Genomic DNA, 19072 nt, shown 5'->3' on the forward strand with positions numbered 1-19072 from the left:
AGCAGGGCTGCAAATGCCCAGGAGGAACTTTCTTCGAGGTGTCAGCTTTCGGCGCAGCGATACCCGATTCCCTCTCTGCTCTTCCGGGCATCCGCCTGCGTCTTCGCCGGCCGCGGGGAGCGAGGGCCAGGCTGATCCGCTGGTGCCCGAAGGCTGTCCCGGGGCGAGGATCAACAGGAAGAGCGGAGGGGCGGCTTTCCTCCCCCCGGATCAACTTTCAGCTCCCGTGCCAGCCTGGGGGCCGCAGGTAGGGCCGATGGGGCAGGGGGAGAGGTGGCAGTTTAAAAAGGAGAGGTTGCATCATGCGGGGCGGGCAGCTTCGGGAGGCAGAGCTGGTGGAGGCAGAAACCTCATCTGCTAAACACATACCGCCCGCCTCCCCCCCCCCGCCGGGGAACATTCAATCCTCTCTTTGATGGACGTCCAAGAAAATACTTCTTCCACATCCTAAACTTGTTAGCACCAGTTAATCATCTTAACCTTCTTCCCCTCCGAACACACACTCCAATGAGTTTCCCATCGCTGGCAGCCGTTAAAGACACAGCCACGCTTTTCGCGCCGGCCTTCGGAGGCGAGCGTATGGCCATTAATTATTAAACATCCCTGCTGCCCCCCAGGTGGGAGAGACAAAGCTGTGTCAGGTGCTGAAGCCACTTCAAAGTGACCATCGGGTGCGTTGCTTTGCGGGGATGCTCCTGACGCAGCTCCTCCTCTCCTGGAGCTGGACCAAGCTTCTTGACGAAGGTCCCACGTTGGGCAAACTGCCGCGAACAACCCAGGACCCCACTAAGGCTGTCGAGGTGAGCCAAGGAAGCTTTTCAGCCCCGAGATGGAGGTCTCTCCTCTCAGCTCCTGGAGAATGAGTGTAGGGAGTAGGTGAGCAGGACTGAAAGCGTGATGCTTGGTCCCAGCTCTTGCTGCAGCTGGTTGCTGGGGGATGGCCACAGGCAGCACAGCTCCGTAGCGCTTTGCCCTCGCTCGGTTTTCCCCGTCCCAGCCCGTGTCTAACCCCAGCTGAGGGGACTGCAGGTCCCTCTTGCTCCCCTCCTCGCTGCCAGGCTCACCATAGCTCGCACCCTGCTTTTCCTGGCACGTGTCTCTGCTCCGCTCTGCGCTTCCTCTCTGACATTCGTAAGCATTGTGAAACATAAGCGCTGGAAAACATTTGCCTGCACTGGAGCACCGCTCCCATGCACCCCAGATTAACGTCACGAAATGCCAGCAGCATGACAGTTGGAGGGCTGGGGAGGCGCGCTCACGTGCGGGGTGTGTGCCCTGCTGCTGGTTTGGGGCAGGGGCTGTGGCACAACGTGATCTGCAGCTGCCTGCCCCACAGGGGCTGCAGGGTGCCCTGTTAACCCCCTGGTTATCAGGTCCTGCTAACTGGGCCTCCAAACTTCATTTCATCTGGCTGTTTCTTCCCTTTCCCATCTGGAACCCCCCTCGTTGTGTTTCTTTGCACTTCCCCCAAGCCAGCTCCCCTTTCAGATAGGGGAGAGGCGACCCCCCGATGCCTCCATCCCCTCTGCGATGCCCGCAGCCCTGGCAGGGCAGTGACGCGCCCTTTGATGCTGTCCCCCTCTTGCATCTGTGGGTTTGGGAGGCAGCCCCCTCGCACGGCCTCCCCGGACTGATTCACCCCCCAGCTCTCCCAAACGTGGCCGTGGAAATTCCTGCTCTGCTCTCTCGTCCTGTTCCAGCCCGGCTGCCGAGGCTCCCTGTCTGCTCCTTCCTCATGCGATGTCTTGGGCGAGCAGCATCGTGGCTGGACCGCGCAGGCGGGTGGTAATTAAATCAGTGTATTCCCCGGGGGGGCGGCTGATTAACAGCACATTTTCCCCACGCTGGGGGGCTGAGACACACACGGGCAGTATCAATCCATCGCTTGCCTCACTCCTCTCCCTTAGGATGTCTGGGTTTGTCTTTTTTTTTTTTTCTTCTTCTTCTTTTTTTTTTTTTTATCCTTTCTTTCAAAGGGAAGATGAAGATTATATCAGCCCAAGTGGAATCTGAGCTGACAGGGCTTTGTGCGAGGGACTTGTTTATTATGGTTCGGTATCGCTCTGGGCAGCTACGCTGGGACCACCCAGCGATCCCATCCACACCAACTCCGCTGTGCGGCCGGCCCAGCGGCAGGTAGAGGGGATGCAGGCGGTGCTGAGCTTTGGAAAAGGGTTTTTTTCCGAGGCCAGACCTGGTTCTGGGATGCTGCCGGACCCCAGTGGCTGCTCTTCGCTTGTCCTCCTCCCCTATCATCAGCCGCTGCTGTCCGAGGGAGGAGATGTTGCTGGAGGCAGCGGCAGCTGCTGGGAGTTGTGTGTTGGCCCCGTCCCTAACAGAGCTGAAGCACACAATGGGCTGAGATTTTTTTTGTTTTGTTTTCATAATTTATTTTCTTAACTATCGACTCCTTTTAGAAATATTTTGGCAGCAAAGTGGGAATGGTTATATGACCCCAAAAGGCAGCGCACAGATTAACTACCCTTTAAACACTACTGTATCCCAGGTGAAAGAAGGATTGAATCCCAAAGTGCTCCCCAAAGCTCACGTGTCTGTGACACAGCCCTGGGCACAGAGCAGGAGGCAAGGCTCAGCCCTCTGCTTGTTGAAGAGCCTGGCCCTGACCCGTCCCAAAGCTGGGGAGAGCTGTGGCATTGCGAGGCCCTGTTTGGCATCCCCGGTGCACTACAATTTAGTGTGGGGTTAAAACCAGAAGGAAAAGTGGATAGAAGTGATGAAATGTCCTGCGTTCATCCCTAGCCTTGTATTTCTGCTTACTGCCAGTTGGTGTGCGTGGTGATCTCTTGCTCACGGAGTGTGCCTGTAGCAAGCATTTTTTTCTGGGGAAACAGGAGGAGACAGGGATTGTTGGCTGTGGCTCGTGACTTCCTCTTGCCCTGAATTTCAAAGGCATCCTGGCTTGCCTCCCGTGCTTTGCCGTTGCATTAACCTGGCTTGTAATGGGAAGGGGTCCTGGAGTTGCTTGGGAAGGTGTCGGGAAGTGACTCTCAGGTCCTTTAGGAAGGGGAGCTATATATAGCCTGGCTCCTGGATGTGTGTGGGGCAAGCCCTGGCCCTGGCCCTGTGTGGCTTGATGCACTTTCAGCCATTGCCTTATTCTCTGGGGGTGGGGGAGTTCTCCACATGCCTTCCCCAGCAGCAAACTGCTGCAGACCTCGGTCCTTGCTCCTCCTCTTTAAGCTTTTTCTTTCTGGAGCAGTGAGAGCTTGCTGTTTTGGGAGGACTCCGAGCTCTTTGGCACCATCTGAGCAGCCCCCCTGATTTTTTCTTTTTGCCAGATGTGCACCCCTTCGGTGTGTGCATACCACCAACCCCTGGTACTTTGGAGAGATTTCTCTCTAAATATAACGCCCTTTGTCCTTCCTTGTGCCCTCAGGGCACTTCCTTGACGCTGAGAGGAAGAGCTTTTTAGTGACTGGTTTCTAAACTGAGTCGGTTTTCCTCCAAGTAATTTTTCCTCTGTCCTAGGGGAAAAAAACTCTTCCATCTTCATTGCTCCCTCTTTTCTTCTTGAGATTATCAGGAGATCTCTCTCTACCTTAAAGAGTAGTGTCCTATATGAGTAAATAATTAAAAATCTTTTGGCCTCAAACAAAATGGAGTTTCTGACAAGTATATGCAGCAATAAAACCTGTGCAAACGTACTCATTGAGCCAGACCCACAACCGTGAGAAGACGAGAGAATACAGGTGCTTTCCAGACCGTGCTCAGCAGGGCGGCAGCAGTTGCTTGGGATTATTTTGTGCTTTTCCAGTCCTATTGCTCTCCTTATAGCGTGCACAGTGCAGAGCATCTGGTTTGGGCACCGGAGGCGTCGGCGAAGGGATCAGCTTGTCAGTTCATCCTAGGTAAGGAAAGTCCTGAATCCTCTTACTGCTGTTAGCCAGCACGGGTTGTCTCCATCTGTGCGTGTAGCCCTGGCCTGGCTCCTTCCAGGCAGAGCCCTGCGCAGGGGTAGGAGCCAAGCTAAGCAAGTCTCTCGGTGTTTGAGACGTGCTAAGAAAGCATCAGCTAGATTTAGATGAATGAAGGAGTACCCTCCTCTTCCTGTGCAATAAAACATGCTGTGCAAACCCGCTTGGGCTCAGAAACCCCATCGCATTTTTCCTTTTAAAAGGACTAGCATCAGCCCCGCTCTCCTCCACATGCTCTGTTTGGAAACAAGGCAGCACATCAGGAAAGAGCCTGGAGGAAGAATTTATGGTGTCTCTAATTAGCCAGTTTGTTCCATCCTTGAAGAAGAGGATAACGAGCGACAGGGATGCATTGCCGGCCTCTGGAGGAAGAACGCTGTGGCTAGGCTTGTGTCCAACTGCTGATAGGGTAATTAGTGGTAACTGGGAGCGATCAATCATCTCGGGTGGAAAAACGTCTCGGTTAAAGGAAAGACCCTCCCAAACATTTTCATAACTCAAAAGGGTGTGAGACAAGGTCTGGAAGACAGCACTGGCAGTGCACGAGGTATTTGAGGAAGGAGTCTATTAAAAGATGAACCGAACACAATGGTCTTTTGTTCCTCCCCGACTAGGTGACAGAATTTGCTGGTACAAAAGTTGCAAAATATCTTGGAAGGGGGAAGGAAGAAGAAAAAAGCAGATGGAAGAGAGGGAAGAAGAACAAGAATTAGGGAAAAAAGTAACAGTTAGTGCACCGTATATTAAAATGAACAGCTAATTGCAAAAATGGCGTAGGAAGAAAATGAATCTACGCAATCTGACCAGTAAAAGGTATCATTTGCATTTTAAGTACATGATCAGAGAATGGATTTAAATAATTATTAGCTGCAGTAAGCTCCAAATTTCTACTGTTCCCAGACAACCACATTATGAGAGAGATTGTAATTTTCAGCAGGAAGTAAAAGTGCAGAGGATTTTGTTTGTCTCTTTACCCAGCCATGATTTACTTTGGCCAGTTTTTCCCTGTGGTTCTTTTCTAATTCTGCAGCTCTCTGGGGAGCAGGACTTGTACAGGGCCTGACCAGGCACTAAAGAAGCAGTCAGCTCCTCGGTGGAGAAATTTCTGAAGACTGCTGAATAACCAGTTGCAGTTTTCAATCCAGGTTTGGGTCTCCAGAGCTTTCAGACACCATCTACCGTATTTCTGGTGCAAAATAGGATGTGATGGAGGATGTGAAATGGACAGAAAGACAATCAAACATCTACTCTGCCAAGGGTAGGATTTTATTGGAGTGGTAGCCTTTTGCACTTGCATGGGTGTCTTCAGACTATGAGGTACTCATGTCCAGGTCTTTGAGGTGGACTTCAAAAGTGCAGTAGGAGCAAGAGAATTAATGCGTAGGACCCCTGGGGAAGGAGCTGAAGAGACTCTGCAGTCTGGCAGGGAACTGCTGCTAAAGGTGTGAGCTAAAACCATCCCAGTATGAAGTGTAGAGGAAGGAATCAACTAAAGAAAATCACAAACTCCTCAATGAGCTGGTTTCAAGACAGAAGAACGTGAGGTAGGATGATCAAGGACACCGAGACAATGCTGAAGAAGTTGTGGGTGAAAAGGAAGCCTTCCTTAGGGGAGCAGGAGAGTGGGTCCCACTGGACACCAAGCACCTGAGCTTCTTACAGAAACACTGCAAGAAACCTCCAACCCCCTGAGGGCTCGTGGAGGAGAAGTGATGTTTGGGAAGAAAAAGGCAAGGCAGACGTGGTGACGGGGGACTCAGTTTCCCTGTGTGATCGAGACCCTGTGGATAAGGTACGTGGACACCAAGTCTTCTGCCTTTATCAAGTCATATGCCATTGACGTAGGCAGCAAGCTGATGGAACCACCAGCGACCCAGAAAACAAGGCTGCTGCAGAGAGACTGGAAAAATTAGGTTTTGTTTAGTCTAAAGGCAAGAGAAGACTGGGATGGGGATTAGAAGAGAAGGCTTTGAACATGTAAAAGGTGACCACAAAGGGGAGAGAAATAGAAAAAGGCTGTTCTTCACGTCTGCTATACATCAGGGAGGTCATCAGTTGGCTTAAACAGCAACACTGGAAATTTGGGGTAGCCTCTAAGAAAGATAATAAATAGGGCCTTATGAACCAGGGCAGGAATGTTCCCTGGACTGGATCACGAGGTAGGAGTGTGGAGTCTCCAGCCGCAGAGGACAGCAGCAGGTTAGAGCAATATTTGCCCACGTGGGTTAGGTAGAGGCCTTTTTCCTTGGGTTGCTTTGAAGATGTTCCCTCCTTGGTTTCGCGTCCCTCTCCCACCCCGGGAATCCTTTCATCTCTGCTTGGTTTGCTCAGGGGAGGAAGGAAGGGAAGAGAAAGGGGACAGCCGAGAGCTGCGGTTTGCAGCTGGCGGTTCGCAGGAGCCCAGGGGCACGCAGGCTCTGGCAGAAGGCGGTGGCACAGCGAGCCTGCTGCCATCTGCTTTCAACATTTTCAATCCAGGGGTCCGCACCACTACTGGAAAACCCCAAGGGGGCCTCCAGATCCCGAGCGAGAAACCCCACTGGGCGAGCTGACCCCGGGGGCCCTTCCCAGCCCTAATTTTTCCACTTTCTGCATTGCTAAGTGCTTCAGCATGGCAGGGACAAATGCGATTGTTCACTGCTTGGAAAGAGCTTTTTGCCCCGTGGCTGCCTGCCCGAAACGAGCATTGTTCTGCCCTTTCCATCCCAACATCTCCCCCAGTGGTGCCCGAGGTGCCGCGATCGTCTCGGGTGCAGCCAGCGCCGTGTGGGCCGCCTGCTCTTGGCCCTTTCCCACCCTTTGTTTTCACAAGGGGCTCCCACGTGTCTGCCAGAATATTTGTTTGGCTGCTGATCCCTCGCTTGTGAGCACTTCAAACTGCCCGATGGGCTTGCTGAGGTCATGCCAGCAGCCCAGATTTTCCTCTACAGGCTCTGGAGGCTCCCGTTGCACTTTTAGGTGCTTCTTGAGACAAGTGGATGCTCAGAGGTGCAGCTTGAGTCCTTGACTTAACTCCACTATTGGACCCAACCTTCTGGTTTTGAGACTGCTGTTTAACCACTTCAGTTTCTCCAGGAAAAATTAACAACTTTTCCTGTTGCTCGCTTTGGACACGGCTTCCCATGGGCTTCTCTCTAGGTCTGTGCTTGACGGCTCCTCCTCGGGTGGTGCTGGTGGTGCACGGGGCTGCTCAGAGTGCCTGAGCAGTGACTTCTGTCCCCAGCAGCTGCTGATATCGACTGCCGAGGCTCGGTGATGTCATGGGCTTGATTTCGGAGGCCAGCTCGAGTGACTGGCATAACCTGGTGCCGCGGCTTAGCGTTGGTGGCATTTTTTGGCCGTGAAATCCCGCGAGCCTCTTTGCTGCCCGGCATTGCTGCGAGCCTTTGAAGAACCTCCTGCTGTGCCGCGTGGCCGTAGCGGGGAGGGGGCTGGTTTGGGGACAGGGCGCCTGGCTTTGGGAGGGGCTGGTGCTCTCTGGAGGGAGCTGTACTCCCAGGTGGCTGACACCGCCTGAAGCATCACTTCTGGAGGCTGTGCTGTGGGAAATCACCGCTGTCAATTATTTTTTCCTTCTTATTTTGAAGGTTTCAGTTGTCTTTAACTTAGAACTAAGACTGTTGAATTTTGGCAAGTGTTTCCCATTGTTACCTGGCAGGTGCGTGGCATTTTTGCCTCCTCATTTGTGCCCCATTGGGGTCTGCCTGCCCTGAAACGGGGGAGCACCACGCTGCAAACGAGGGGCTCCCTCTGCCGCCCCGGGGCGAGGTTGTGCGCGGGCTGCTGACATTTCAATCAGCCTTTCATAACTAATTGCCTGGCCCACAGCTATCTCGTTATCAATTAACAGTCCCGAATGTCAGGAAGTAACTGGATCCCTCTAACGCGCTAAGGCTGCCTTCTGGCTCTGGGAAGTGGCTGGATTTCCTCACAGGGATGGATTACATGTTTACATCTCCCCTCCTGCTGCCGTGTGGAGGGAGATGAGATCCGAGGAAGCGATGGCAATGTCTTCATGTCCCCTCCCTACCCTCCCGGTGTCGTTTGTGCCTTGGAGCGGGAACAAAAAATGTTTTGGATGTGGGTTTTTGGAGCAGGCACCCACGCTGTGGACGCTGGTGTGCCTGGCTCCAAGAAGTCAGGGGGGAAAAAAAATGAAGGAGCAGCATTTAAGAGTGTTTTAAACAGCCACTTTCCCAGATGTTGGGAAATGCCCTTAAATGGCTGGGATGGTTTCAATGATCCTATCAGTTCCGAGATCGTTGCCGGGGGATATCTCTGCCATCAGCAGAAGGTCTCACACCACGCTGACCCGCTCTCGTACTGTCCGGTTTTTAAGCTGTGATATGCCGGGACGTGGGACTTTCCAGATTAGGATAAATATGACCCTCTTACAAAACTAAGCATCCCCTCTTCTGGGCCCGAAGAGGCCACAGCTCCGAGGGTGGCTTTTTAGCTCTTTGTGTGGCTGAGGGAAAAGGGGTCACTGCAGTTCTGGTTTTGATAGCCGCTGTTTGAGCTGGCCACAGGGGAGAGCGAGGGAGCAGAGGGCTCTGTGGCACGGCCATCCCGTTCTTTGCAGGTGTGCCCCCTCAGGAGGTGCAGTGAGGTGGGATCGTCCTCCCTGCAGACCACGGCTGCTCCTTTTACCCTCGCGGTCTCCAGGAAAGCAGAGCTTCTTTAAAGAGAGTTTCTGCCTGCACAAAAAGCAGCGCCGCAGAGGAGGGACAGTGCAGATGGTGCTCATTTCCAGAGGCCACATGTTTGGAGGGACCCCGGGTACCCCCGCAAGAACTCTTTGTTTTCTTAACACTCCTTTTCAAAGGTGCTCTGGAGGTCTCCTCTTTGCAGGAGGCTGCTGCTTCCTCCCACTCGTCCACTCTCCACACCCCTCCGTCCCCCGCTGCTTGCCGAGCGCCGCAGCTGGATAAACAGCGATCGCCAGCGCTCGCAGCCCTGCGGTGCCTTTCAGCGAGAGTGCCGGCACCGAGAGGCGCTTCCTGAGCCACCCATCGTGGGCAGGAGGCCGCCAGCTTTCTGCCCTTCTCTGCCAGCTGTTTATGCACAGGGGATGGAGCTGATCTCCTACACGGCACTGCTTCAGGCTCACCCCCAAAGAGCCTGCTAGAAGCAGGGCAGAGGAGGAGCCCCCGGAGCTGTGGTCTGTACTCATGGCTGTCCAGGCTGTTGGTTCTGGGGAGTCCTTGGGAGTCCACCACCGCTGAGCCCTGTCCTGTTCGGGGGCACTCAGGCCTTGTTACGTGCTGCTCCTCCAAACTGGCGGGGACTGCAGGAGCCTGGGGGTGCGTGGCACAGCCAGCCTGGGGAGCTCTGCCGGGCTTTGCCCAGCTGTTAGAAGGCTCCTGCTTCAACTTGCAGGTCTGCTTGCTCAATTTATGAGGTCGCCACTGTCCCTGGCGCAGAACAGGGCGGCTCTGCCTGAGCCCTGACCAGGGGCCAGCCCAGTGCTGCCCGGGAGAGGCTGGCTCAGCCCGGCAGGAGCAGAGGCATGGGGGTCCTCTCCCTCCCTTGCCCGCTCTTCCCTCTAATGTGCGTTAAATTACTCGTTGTTGTATTAAAGGCTGAGCCTCTCTCGAAGCTCTGCTCGGCCTTCTCGTTAATCACCGTGACGGAACATGACAAATCCCCTTTGCCGAAGCATTATTTCACTTGGTAAAATCCCCGGTGCTTCGCAACAGCTCGTCCAGCAGCACCTCCTCCCTCCCTGCTGTCCCAGGGACATCTGCCCTCCTCCTCCCCGGGCCCTCGCGAGGCGACGGTGCCATCAGGAGTGGCTGTGCCCCAGGGCTTTGCTTTCTCCTGGGTCCTACCAATGCTCCTGACACTTGAAGCCCAGTCCCTGGATGGTCTCTACCCCTGGAGTTATTGCAGCCAAGAGCGTTTCCCTGCCGCCCACTGGTGCGTGTTTACACAAGGCTGTGCAGCCCCCCTTCGCGCCACCATTAATTTTATAGAGGGCACGTAACAAAGATGGGCTCCAGTACGCCTCCAGCCTTTGATCTGCGTGGGGTGCTCAGCCTGACGGGCCCGGGGCTGCCGGCACCGCTGATTTACTCAGCTCTGCGGACACAGCTTCTGGAGCAAACACAAGCTGCTGTGTTTTCTCCCCGCGGTGCTGCAATACCGCTGCTGGCTGGCCACGTTCGGTGTGGAAGGGCAGGGAGAACTGAGGATTTGCTTGCCGTTAATTTTTTCTTGCGGTCTGAGCCAAGCAGTTTGGTTCGTGCAGCCCACGAGTGCCCCAGAGCCTCGCAGACAGGTAGGCGGGTTATTAAGGGTCTGTCGTGTTGCTAATGGAAATAAAGTCCGCGTGTTGGCAGGCTGCAAGCAGCGACCTTGTGACAGGGCACTCGCTCCGAAACAGAATCTCTCCAAAAGAGTTCTCTCACAGAACTTCATTGTCAGCCAAGCCAGAGTCAGAAAACTCTGTTGTTTTTTTCCTCCCAGTCTGGCATAAGTTGGGATTCCTGAATCTGAGGCTGACCTTGCCCTCCGAAACGATCTCTCTGATCAGAAATCCTTTTGTTGTTTAGACTTGGCCCACTGCTAGGGCAGTGCTGGTGCTGGTGGCAGCCCCACTGAGCTCCAATCCTAAATTTGAGTAGAGTTGTTTGTTTTGGGGTTCTTGAGCCTTCTGGCTCAGCTCTGTTGGTTACCAGCAAGGCGCTAAGCTTTTTGTTCTGTTTTAACCAAAAGACAACTTTTTTCAACCAGCCAGGAAGAAAGCTGAGCACAAGGCTAAGAACAGCATTTGACAGTGCAGTTTTAGGTCACCAGAGCTTGATAGCCAAACCGTTTGCCGGCGTCACACTAAGTGGGATGTTTCCAGCACAGAGAACATTTGTTCATCTGAAGTCTCCTGTTTCTGTCGTGGACATTCAGCCAGGGGCGTTTTCAGGATGACGACGTACTCTGCAGGTGCTTGCCGTGACATCCGCCCCCTGCGCAGAGGAGAGGTTGCTGCCTGGTATCTGTCAGCTCGCCTGTTAGACTGCTTAGCCTTACTTCTTGGCACTTTACGTGGAGGAGAAAAAAAAAAAAAAAAAAGGAAGAGAGTGTCTAGAAAGTATGGAAAATGTAGAAACCCCTGACAGTTGTATTGTGTGTCTCGCTTCTCTCACAGAGAGGAAAACCACAAAATGGTGAGTTCAGGGGTTTCTTTCCACACACACTATCTGTCAGGATTTTGAGGAAATTTCTGGGATCCAATGAAAGAAGTGTGCTCTTCGAGCCCAGGTATGGATCGTGCAATGGTTCTGTACAGGGGAGATGCGGTGCTTCGGTGAGGAGAGGCGAGGTGTTTAGGGGATCTCTTCCAAGAGGGCAGGTTGGCTTCTACGGGAACAGAGGCAGAAGCAAGAAGGAAAACGAGGATGTACTGAAGGAGAAAAGCACCCAACGTGTTTAATTGCTGCACTTTCCTCATGAACCTTTCCATGCCTTTGCAGGACCACTGATGGCAGATGCATCTTTGCGGCGCAGGGGCTCCCACCTCCCCGCATTTAGCTTTCTTGACCCTGAGTGGAGGGTGGGATGCGAGGGGGAGTCACACAGGTAACGAGGACCCCGTGCTCAGTGGTGTCACGCTCAGGGAGGGCCCTCGGTGTGCCGGGGGACCACCAGTGAAGGTGACAGTGCCGGGAGCCTGACTGGCACAGCCGTCCCAACACGGGGTGTTCTGGGGCTGCCCTGCGCTCATGGCGACTGGCAAGTAATGCTGCTGATTGTGGGGATGCCTTAATTAAAGAGCAGAGAGGTGGTAAAAGCGTGTCAGGAAATGGAAGCAGCATCAGAACCAGTTCCCCCCAAATGATAACGATGTGTTTGTCCAGCCATTCTCCTTAGGATTTACTGTATTAATAAAGTTAATTGTTTTTTTTCTTCTTCTTCTCTGTTTCAGGTCCACCTGTAAGTACCGAACCTCTGCGGTTTTACAAGCTGTTGACAGATTTTGCGGGGCATAAACTGGCAAAGTCTCCCGTCTGTGGTGTCCTTTGCAGTCCGGGTGCCCCGGGATGTCACAAACAGCAAGTACTGCGGGTGCTCAGCACCCGCGTTGGGGTGGGATCCCTCTCGGCCGTGTTGCAACTTCCGAGGGCGAGACAGGGGGATTGCAGGGACGGGGACAAAGCAAACGCGAGGGGCTCAGATATCCGCGTGTTAGCAGTTGGCCCCACATACCCCAGGGGGATCGGCTGCATGTGCTTCGCATGCACTGGATGCCACACGCTGAACGAGACATGTTTGAGAAAAAAAGGGAAGATGGATCGCAAACACATGGCGCGAGCTGAGCGGCGGGGACTTGCTCCATGCTACTCACCCGGGCTTGCGGAACTGTTGGGCCTTCAAGTATAGCTGCATAACTATCAATTTCAGAGGAAAAATTGTGTTGACAGCTTCCTTTTCAAATGTTAGCTAATGCAAAACCTCAGCGCAGACGATTTAGGCTTCAGGAAAATAGCTAGGTTATTGCAGAAGTTTTCTTACAGCTATTAAGAGACCCACAGTGAATCAGAAGAAGCAATGTAAGGAATGAGGCCATGTATCAATATCTCTCAGGATTATAAAGAAAAGCTATATTGTCTGTAGCACGGTCCTTCCAGAGGAAATGGGTTATATTCCTGTACAATAGAGTAACTATACTCGGTTTCTGTGAAGGAACATGAGAAGTTAAACATACGGTAGTCATCTTTTGTCTGTTCATGCAAAAATGTCTTAAACAGTTTGCAGATGACGTTCTGAGGAGAAGTAGTTGCTGCACAACCTATTTTCCCCTTTCATCAAGTCAAAATGCTGTAGACTGAACTCCCACAGATATATGAGCGCAGCCCGATTTAATGACAACAATCTTCCAAAAAGTTGCACCTTCCAGGCCAGAAGGTCTGAAAGCGTTTTAGAGCTGGAAGCCCTGCTCCGTGCAAACCTTCAGCAATCATTGATCCCAGGAGCTTTCAGGACTGGCCACTGAAGTGAACGCATTTCAGCGTTAGCCTGTGGTTTCTGAGGGGATATCGCATCTCCGGAGGGGGCTGCAAGCGGAGCCCCAGGCAGGCACATGTCGGTGCTAAAGGGATGTGGCACAGCGTTGGTAGGGGAGTTGGCACTAGATGATTATATTGCTGCTGAGGGAAATGGGAGAGGAAGCAGTAGGTCAGTGCAGACGTCTCCTGGGGAGCAGTCCGTGCCTTTGCAGGGCGAGGAAGACGCACGCTCCAGGCTTTCTTTGCAGCAATAAGGGTTAGAAACTTAATATCATAATGAAAGATTGAAGTCTGGCAGAAACACATGGGACCACCGGAGAAGTGCTGACAATATGCGCTACCGTATCCTGCCTCGTTGCGACCCCTGAACCTGTCTGTGCACGCAGACTTTGAGGACAGGCCGCGAGGAGAGCTCCCGCCAATGGAAATAACAAGAGGAAGTCAGGCAGACCGAGCGTCTTTAGCCAAAGTGGGATGTGTCTTGGGCTAGACCCCAAAGCGCTGAGGACCTCTCGCCCCTCTCCCGGGTTTCTTTCCCAGCTCGCAGAAGACAAGATGCCAGGTGGTAGGGCTCAGCCCCTGGTGCCGGTGTTGGCACCTCGGAAACGCGCTGAGCCCAGCCTGAAGTCTCGGCCAGCTGGGGGAAGAGCCAAGGAAAAGGATGAGCAATGCTCCCGGGAGCAAAAGGAGCCTCCACGCTCTCCTCTTGCTCAACAGACGCTCCCACCAAGTCAATCAAGGCTTTGGTGAAGGCAAGGGCAACCCGCAGTCATGCAAGAAATTTGGTGAGATCGGGACTAAAAAGGGGCGAAGGAAGGAAGGAAATGATGAAATCGTGCAATAGGCCTGAGGTTCCCGGACTCTTTGGCTGTCTGGACCACATCCGAAGGAAAAGATCCTCTCATGGACATTTTCCCTCCCATTTCTGAACATGCAACATTTCTGTGGCAACTACAGCATTTCCATACATGAAAAAATAATATTTAGCAGATGGAAACTAAGGAGCAAAGTCAGAGCCCTGTAATTAGCTTGTTCTCCACGGACTTGCAGATACCTTGGAGCCCGTACGGAGAGCTGTGGGTAGAGCCATGCCGAAAGGAGAGAAAACTTTACAAACAGGAGATTAGGAAACCCAGGCAGTCAGAGCTGATGGTCAACAAGCTGTGGAGAGATTTTTTACCATCCTGTTTCCTAAACACTGGTGATTTCTTCTCTTTATGAAGACCTCCATTCAGATTTTCAAGCTAACTTTCACTTTTTCTGTGCATTTTGTTTCAGGGTCCTACAGGAAGACCAGGCCTTCCGGTAAATACTCCCTTCTTTCGTTTTTTGTTCCCTCTCTCTGTCTGGCAGTAATTCCATCCCCAGGGTTTGTAAGCAGGGAGAAGGTAGAGGTCTCACACATGGCTTGTAACAGGTCCGGGACCGCAAGAGCTTTGTAGGGCCGGACTTAAGGGTAGTGTAGTCCTTATGAGCCTTCCCACATTTGGGAACCTGCTTCTGAAGATGCCTTTTTCAGTGTGAAGGCCCAGCTGAAGAGGTGCAGCATGCTGTATTCTTGCTGATGGGGCTGGTAATTGCGGCAGGATTTGCAAGAGCTAAGTCACTGTGGTACAAATATGAAAGTCCATAATACCTGCATCTGTGATGGTCATGACCAGGGAAGGAGCACAGGGTTTGGGGTCACAGCAGCTCACCTGGTGACGGCAGCAGCTGCAAGGGGCAGTTTCCCAACGAATGCAATGCCAACTGTGCCCCCTGGCTCAGGACAGAGGCTTTGTAACACAAACAACAGGGGATTTGTAACTGACCTCCATGGTATCGTCCACCCAGAAGCGCTCTTTCCTGGCTCCCCGTCACAGCCAACCTTTCCTCAGAAACATCTGGCATTTATTTGCTGTCCTACCGGCAGCTCCCCCTTTCACTGAGGTTGCTCGGGGGGCTGTAACGCTGCACAGACACGGCGCAGTCACGTACCGCTCCGGCACCAGGTACTCGCTGGAGACCAGACACAGCTCAGCCCTGACCTCGGGCTCTTCCTGCTCGGGCACCGGCCACGGCAGAGCCAGCAGAAATAAACTCAGCTTTTACCTCAGAGCACAGCTCAGGAGGAAAGCAGCTTTTAAAGGGCTAAAAGCCTAGGGAAACTCGCCGCTCTGCTCTCCAGCAGCCGCTGAGTAATCCCAGGGCAGGATGCTGACACCGGGAGTTTTGCTCGCTGCTGACATGCAGAGATAGGCAAATATTAGCTGGACTGGGAGCCCGCGTAAAACCCTAGATGAAAGCAGTTTCCCATCATCTACGAAAATTATATCAAGCAGCTGCTTAGTGTTTTGTCCATCTGCAAGGGATGTGCTTGCAAAGCAGCTACGGCTTTTCAGTTTGTCCGAACGTGAGCTGTGTGGAAAGAAATGTACCCAAAACTGAACGGCCTCCCCGCTCTGCAGAGGGAAATGGCTGAACTCTCACCAGGTCGTGGCTGGATCCTGGCAATAACATATGGATTTGGGATGCATGACCAAAGGAACCTGTGTGTACAGCCAGAAAAAAAGTGTGTTCCCCTTCTAGAGATTTCAGACTGTGTTCACAGACATTGGGACTGGCCCTGGGGAAGGCACAAAGAAGTGGCATCGATGAAGCAGTGTCTCCAGCTGCAGAAACCAGGAAGCTAGGTTTGTGTCTAGGGATGCAGGCAGCCGTGGGCAGGAAAACATCAGAAAATCCCAAACGTTACTGGGAACAGAACTGAGAGATCGTTATCTTGTCATTTTTGCAAAACAGAGAGCAAAAGTGATGTGACCGCTGAAGCCACAGCAGCTGATTGCTGAAAGGATCTTTCTGACTGGCTACCGGATCTGCACAGCTTTTGGTTTTGGCAACCAGGAGTGCAGAAAGGGTTAATTTTAAAAAGCAATATATATTTTATTTTATTTTTAATTACGAAGTCAAACTGAACTGCGAGAGGCAGAAATCTGCCCTGTAGGTAAGTGGCTGAAGGAAATTGCCACCGGTGTTGTCAGTGTGTTTACACGGCTCTGTTCAGCGTTGCCTGACCCAAAGTCATTCCCCAAACCGCTGTTAGGATTGTTCACACCCTGACAATGTGCTGGGAAGTATCTCAAAGGGGTAGAGGACACCGAACACAGCTGCTCGTATGTCTTCTTCCAGACATGCTTTTTCCTGTGTCAGCTTGTTTTCCCACATTTTTTTTTTTCATGCTTCTGGACAGGACTGTATTCTCAAGTCTAAGAGGATCCTGTTTAAAAGTGATAACTTCATAAATAAATAGCTAACACCAGAGATGACTTTGGTGAAGAAAGAGAAAAATGTGACAGTTGACTACTGCACGAAGCTGGTTCCCTGGACTCGGATTTTATGAAGTGTTGGAAATTGGGATTAGATTTTGTTAGGCTGAAAACTCTTGCCTTTTTTTTCCCTGCCTAAAGTCATCTTATGTCATTTCTATCTGGTTTGTCATATCACAAAGAAACCAGTGGCTTACACAGCTGCCTTGACAGGTTGGGGCGCACACAGACGCACTTTTTCTCTAACTTGCTCTCTCCCTCTCTCAAAATCCCCGGACACTTGCACCGTGTTGCTCAGCCGCGTCTGTGGCACAGCTCATTTGTGCAGTTTTATAACCTTGCTTTTGGCCAGTTTCCAATTGCCTCTGGTTTTGCCTTAATTGCCAGGGAGACAAAGGCGCCATGGGGATTCCTGGACGGCCGGTAAGTCAAAACCTTGTGCCTTGTCCTCCCCCTCCTCTTCCAACCCCTGAGATTTCGGGGGTCTTTCAGGCTGGCCCTCGGCGGGTGTCAGCGTGAGCAAAGCCGCTAACCGTGGGCTTGCTAACTCACACCACTGCCCGCAGCTGCCCTATCCAAATAACCCTGCCCTGGGCAAGCCCTGTCTGGCTGAGCGCTGCGTTTTGGGGCTGCTCTCTGCTCGGGCAACCTGGGGTGAGGATGGGGAGGAGGGCTGGGGTGGGAGCTGAGGCCACCCTGCTCACCCAGACCCCACAGCCTGGGTTTGGGGGCAGGGGAGCGCGCTCTTGCCGCTGACGCCTGTGTTTGTGTCTCTTTCTCTCTCTCTCTCTCTCTCTCTCTCTCTCTCCCCCCTGCACCCTCTTGCATGTGGCTGTGATGGGTGCCACTGACGCAGGGACTAAAAGGGCAACCCGGAGAGAAGGTGAGTCGTCTTCTTGCAGCCCACACTGTCCCCAGCTGCTCTCCTGTAGGGCCAGCCCAAACCCCTTGCCACAGCCCTGGCTTTGGGCTTCCGCTCCCCAGGCTGCCCCCTTTCCCCCAGCAGTGCGAGTTTATCTCCCAAATTCTTTCCAGGCCACTCAGCCTCCCAAAACACTGCATTTCTTGTTTATGACAATTTACTAACAGTGTAAGAGCTGGCGGGCACATGTAGGGCTCCCCTCAAGGCTTCCTGGGTGTTAACCATTGAGTTTCTTCCCCGCTGGCAGCGCCGCTTGCCCTAACCACCCCTGCAGCTCCCCTCTGCCTCCCAGGGCAGCCCAGTCCCTGGTGCGAGCTGTTGCAGGGACAAACAGGATGGCACGCTCCCGTTTCTGACGTGGTGGGACTTGGCACCCGCGAGAACAATGGGATGGATGCGTTTGGGGTGTGTGAATAACTGGGAAACTGCAGCCAGCAGCAGCAAGGTGTAGGAACCAGGAAAGGCGTGGACGTTCACCATACCAGGGCCATTTGCTGCTCTTGCTAGGAAATAGAAAAGCTCAGCGAGGAAGGGTGAGGTAGGACAGACCCTCTCCTTGCTCTCCAGCTCCTGCTTGTTCATTGGAGCCTGCAAACATTATCTGACAGACCGAGCTTTCACTCTGAATTGCCCACGCTTCCCCAAAGCCCTCTGTGAGGCCCTAGCTCCTTGGCCACCCCAGCTTTGTTTTGCAGAGAGCCCTGCTTGCCGCGGGCTGTTTGCTTTATGGGCTGCTCCGTCCAAAGGCTGCTGTGCCCCGGGCACTTCTGGAGCTGCCTCCCAGGGATGCAGCGTGCTTTCCAAAGGCACGAACGTGGCCTGCCCATCGCGCATCGTGGGTGGCTACGAGCTGGCTGTTTGCTTTTCCAGCAAGGACTTTGCTGTTCTCATCCACGTCCCATCTGAGCTGACACACCAGAAAAGCTCTTCCCCGGCAAGCTGCCCACAGCTCCCATTCCCCTCGAGGCCACCCTTCTTCTGTCTCTTGTGCAGGACACGTCAGTGTCTTCCTGGACACCCAGGTCTTGAGCTGTGGGGAGGAGAGAGCTCAGCTGCTGTGCTGGCAGCTGTTAATTGCCCCGTCCCTCTGATCAGCTGCCCGTTGCTGACTTCTGGGCTTGTTTCTGTGCCCGCTTAGTACAGTCCACGCTTCAATAGAGAAGAAGCCTTGGGCAAATCGTGCTGCACTCTCCCCAGCCAACGTTGCAGCTTTAAGACTTTCAGTCAACCCAGAAGAGAGGCCAGACCTGGCTGATCTTGGCTGCTTCTGCCTTGAGGATGAAGGCAGTTCGTGCTGCACTGGGGTATGCGTGGCCAGGGGTTATTGCTGCTGGGATCTCCTGTATCGAGTCCCAGCTGGGCTGGAAACCAGCCCCAAAGGCTCCATCCAGCCCTTCCCACAGTGGGGCTGGCAGGTTCTTGGTGCAGGAGGGGCTAGACCTCAAGTACTTTTTTGTGTGGTGGTGCAGCGGGGCTGCAACAATTTTCAGGTACCAAAATGGTGTCAGGATTGTTGTCCTTTTAGGATCGGACCCAAACTGGCTCAACGTGATCCATCGTTAATCATACTCCTTGCCTCCATGGCAGAGCCAGTCTCTTCCAGAAACCACGTATGAGCAAGCCCTTTATTTTCTGGATGTTCCCCCCCAGCCCTTTATACTGCACGGTATGCCAAGCTGCTTCCATGTGGGGTTATTTAATTTAGACCTAAACTTTTACATTCCTGTCCGGTCATTAAGTCTCATTTGACCTATTCATAGAATCGCTAGCTTTGCAGTCCAAAGACATGGCAGCTTGCACAATCCCTTTCTGCCCTTTCCTTACCCTGTAATAGAGAATATGCTCTTTAGTGTGGTGCTATCCAGCCAGCAGTATTGCCTACAAAAAATGTTCTTATAAACACCCACT

The 19072-nt window shown here is 53.0% G+C and overlaps 1 protein-coding gene across 2 annotated transcripts in view; it reads left to right on the forward strand.

Moving 5' to 3' along the window:
- COL13A1 (collagen type XIII alpha 1 chain) overlaps positions 1-19072 on the forward strand; it is a 93293-nt gene that overhangs the window by 15185 nt on the left and 59036 nt on the right. Inside the window, exons 4-7 of one of the 2 annotated variants that reach the window (XM_084525064.1) lie at positions 11857-11864; positions 14216-14242; positions 16630-16665; positions 17099-17125. In XM_084525064.1, the coding sequence (XP_084381190.1) occupies positions 11857-11864; positions 14216-14242; positions 16630-16665; positions 17099-17125 (98 nt within the window). Of the gene's footprint in view, positions 1-11856; positions 11865-14215; positions 14243-16629; positions 16666-17098; positions 17126-19072 lie in introns of those variants that run through there. The other variant, XM_084525065.1, reaches the window with a different exon arrangement.

The sequence above is a fragment of the Aythya ferina genome (genome assembly GCF_964211825.1).
Source record: "Aythya ferina genome assembly, chromosome: 7".
NCBI classification, from domain to species: Eukaryota; Metazoa; Chordata; class Aves; order Anseriformes; family Anatidae; genus Aythya; species Aythya ferina.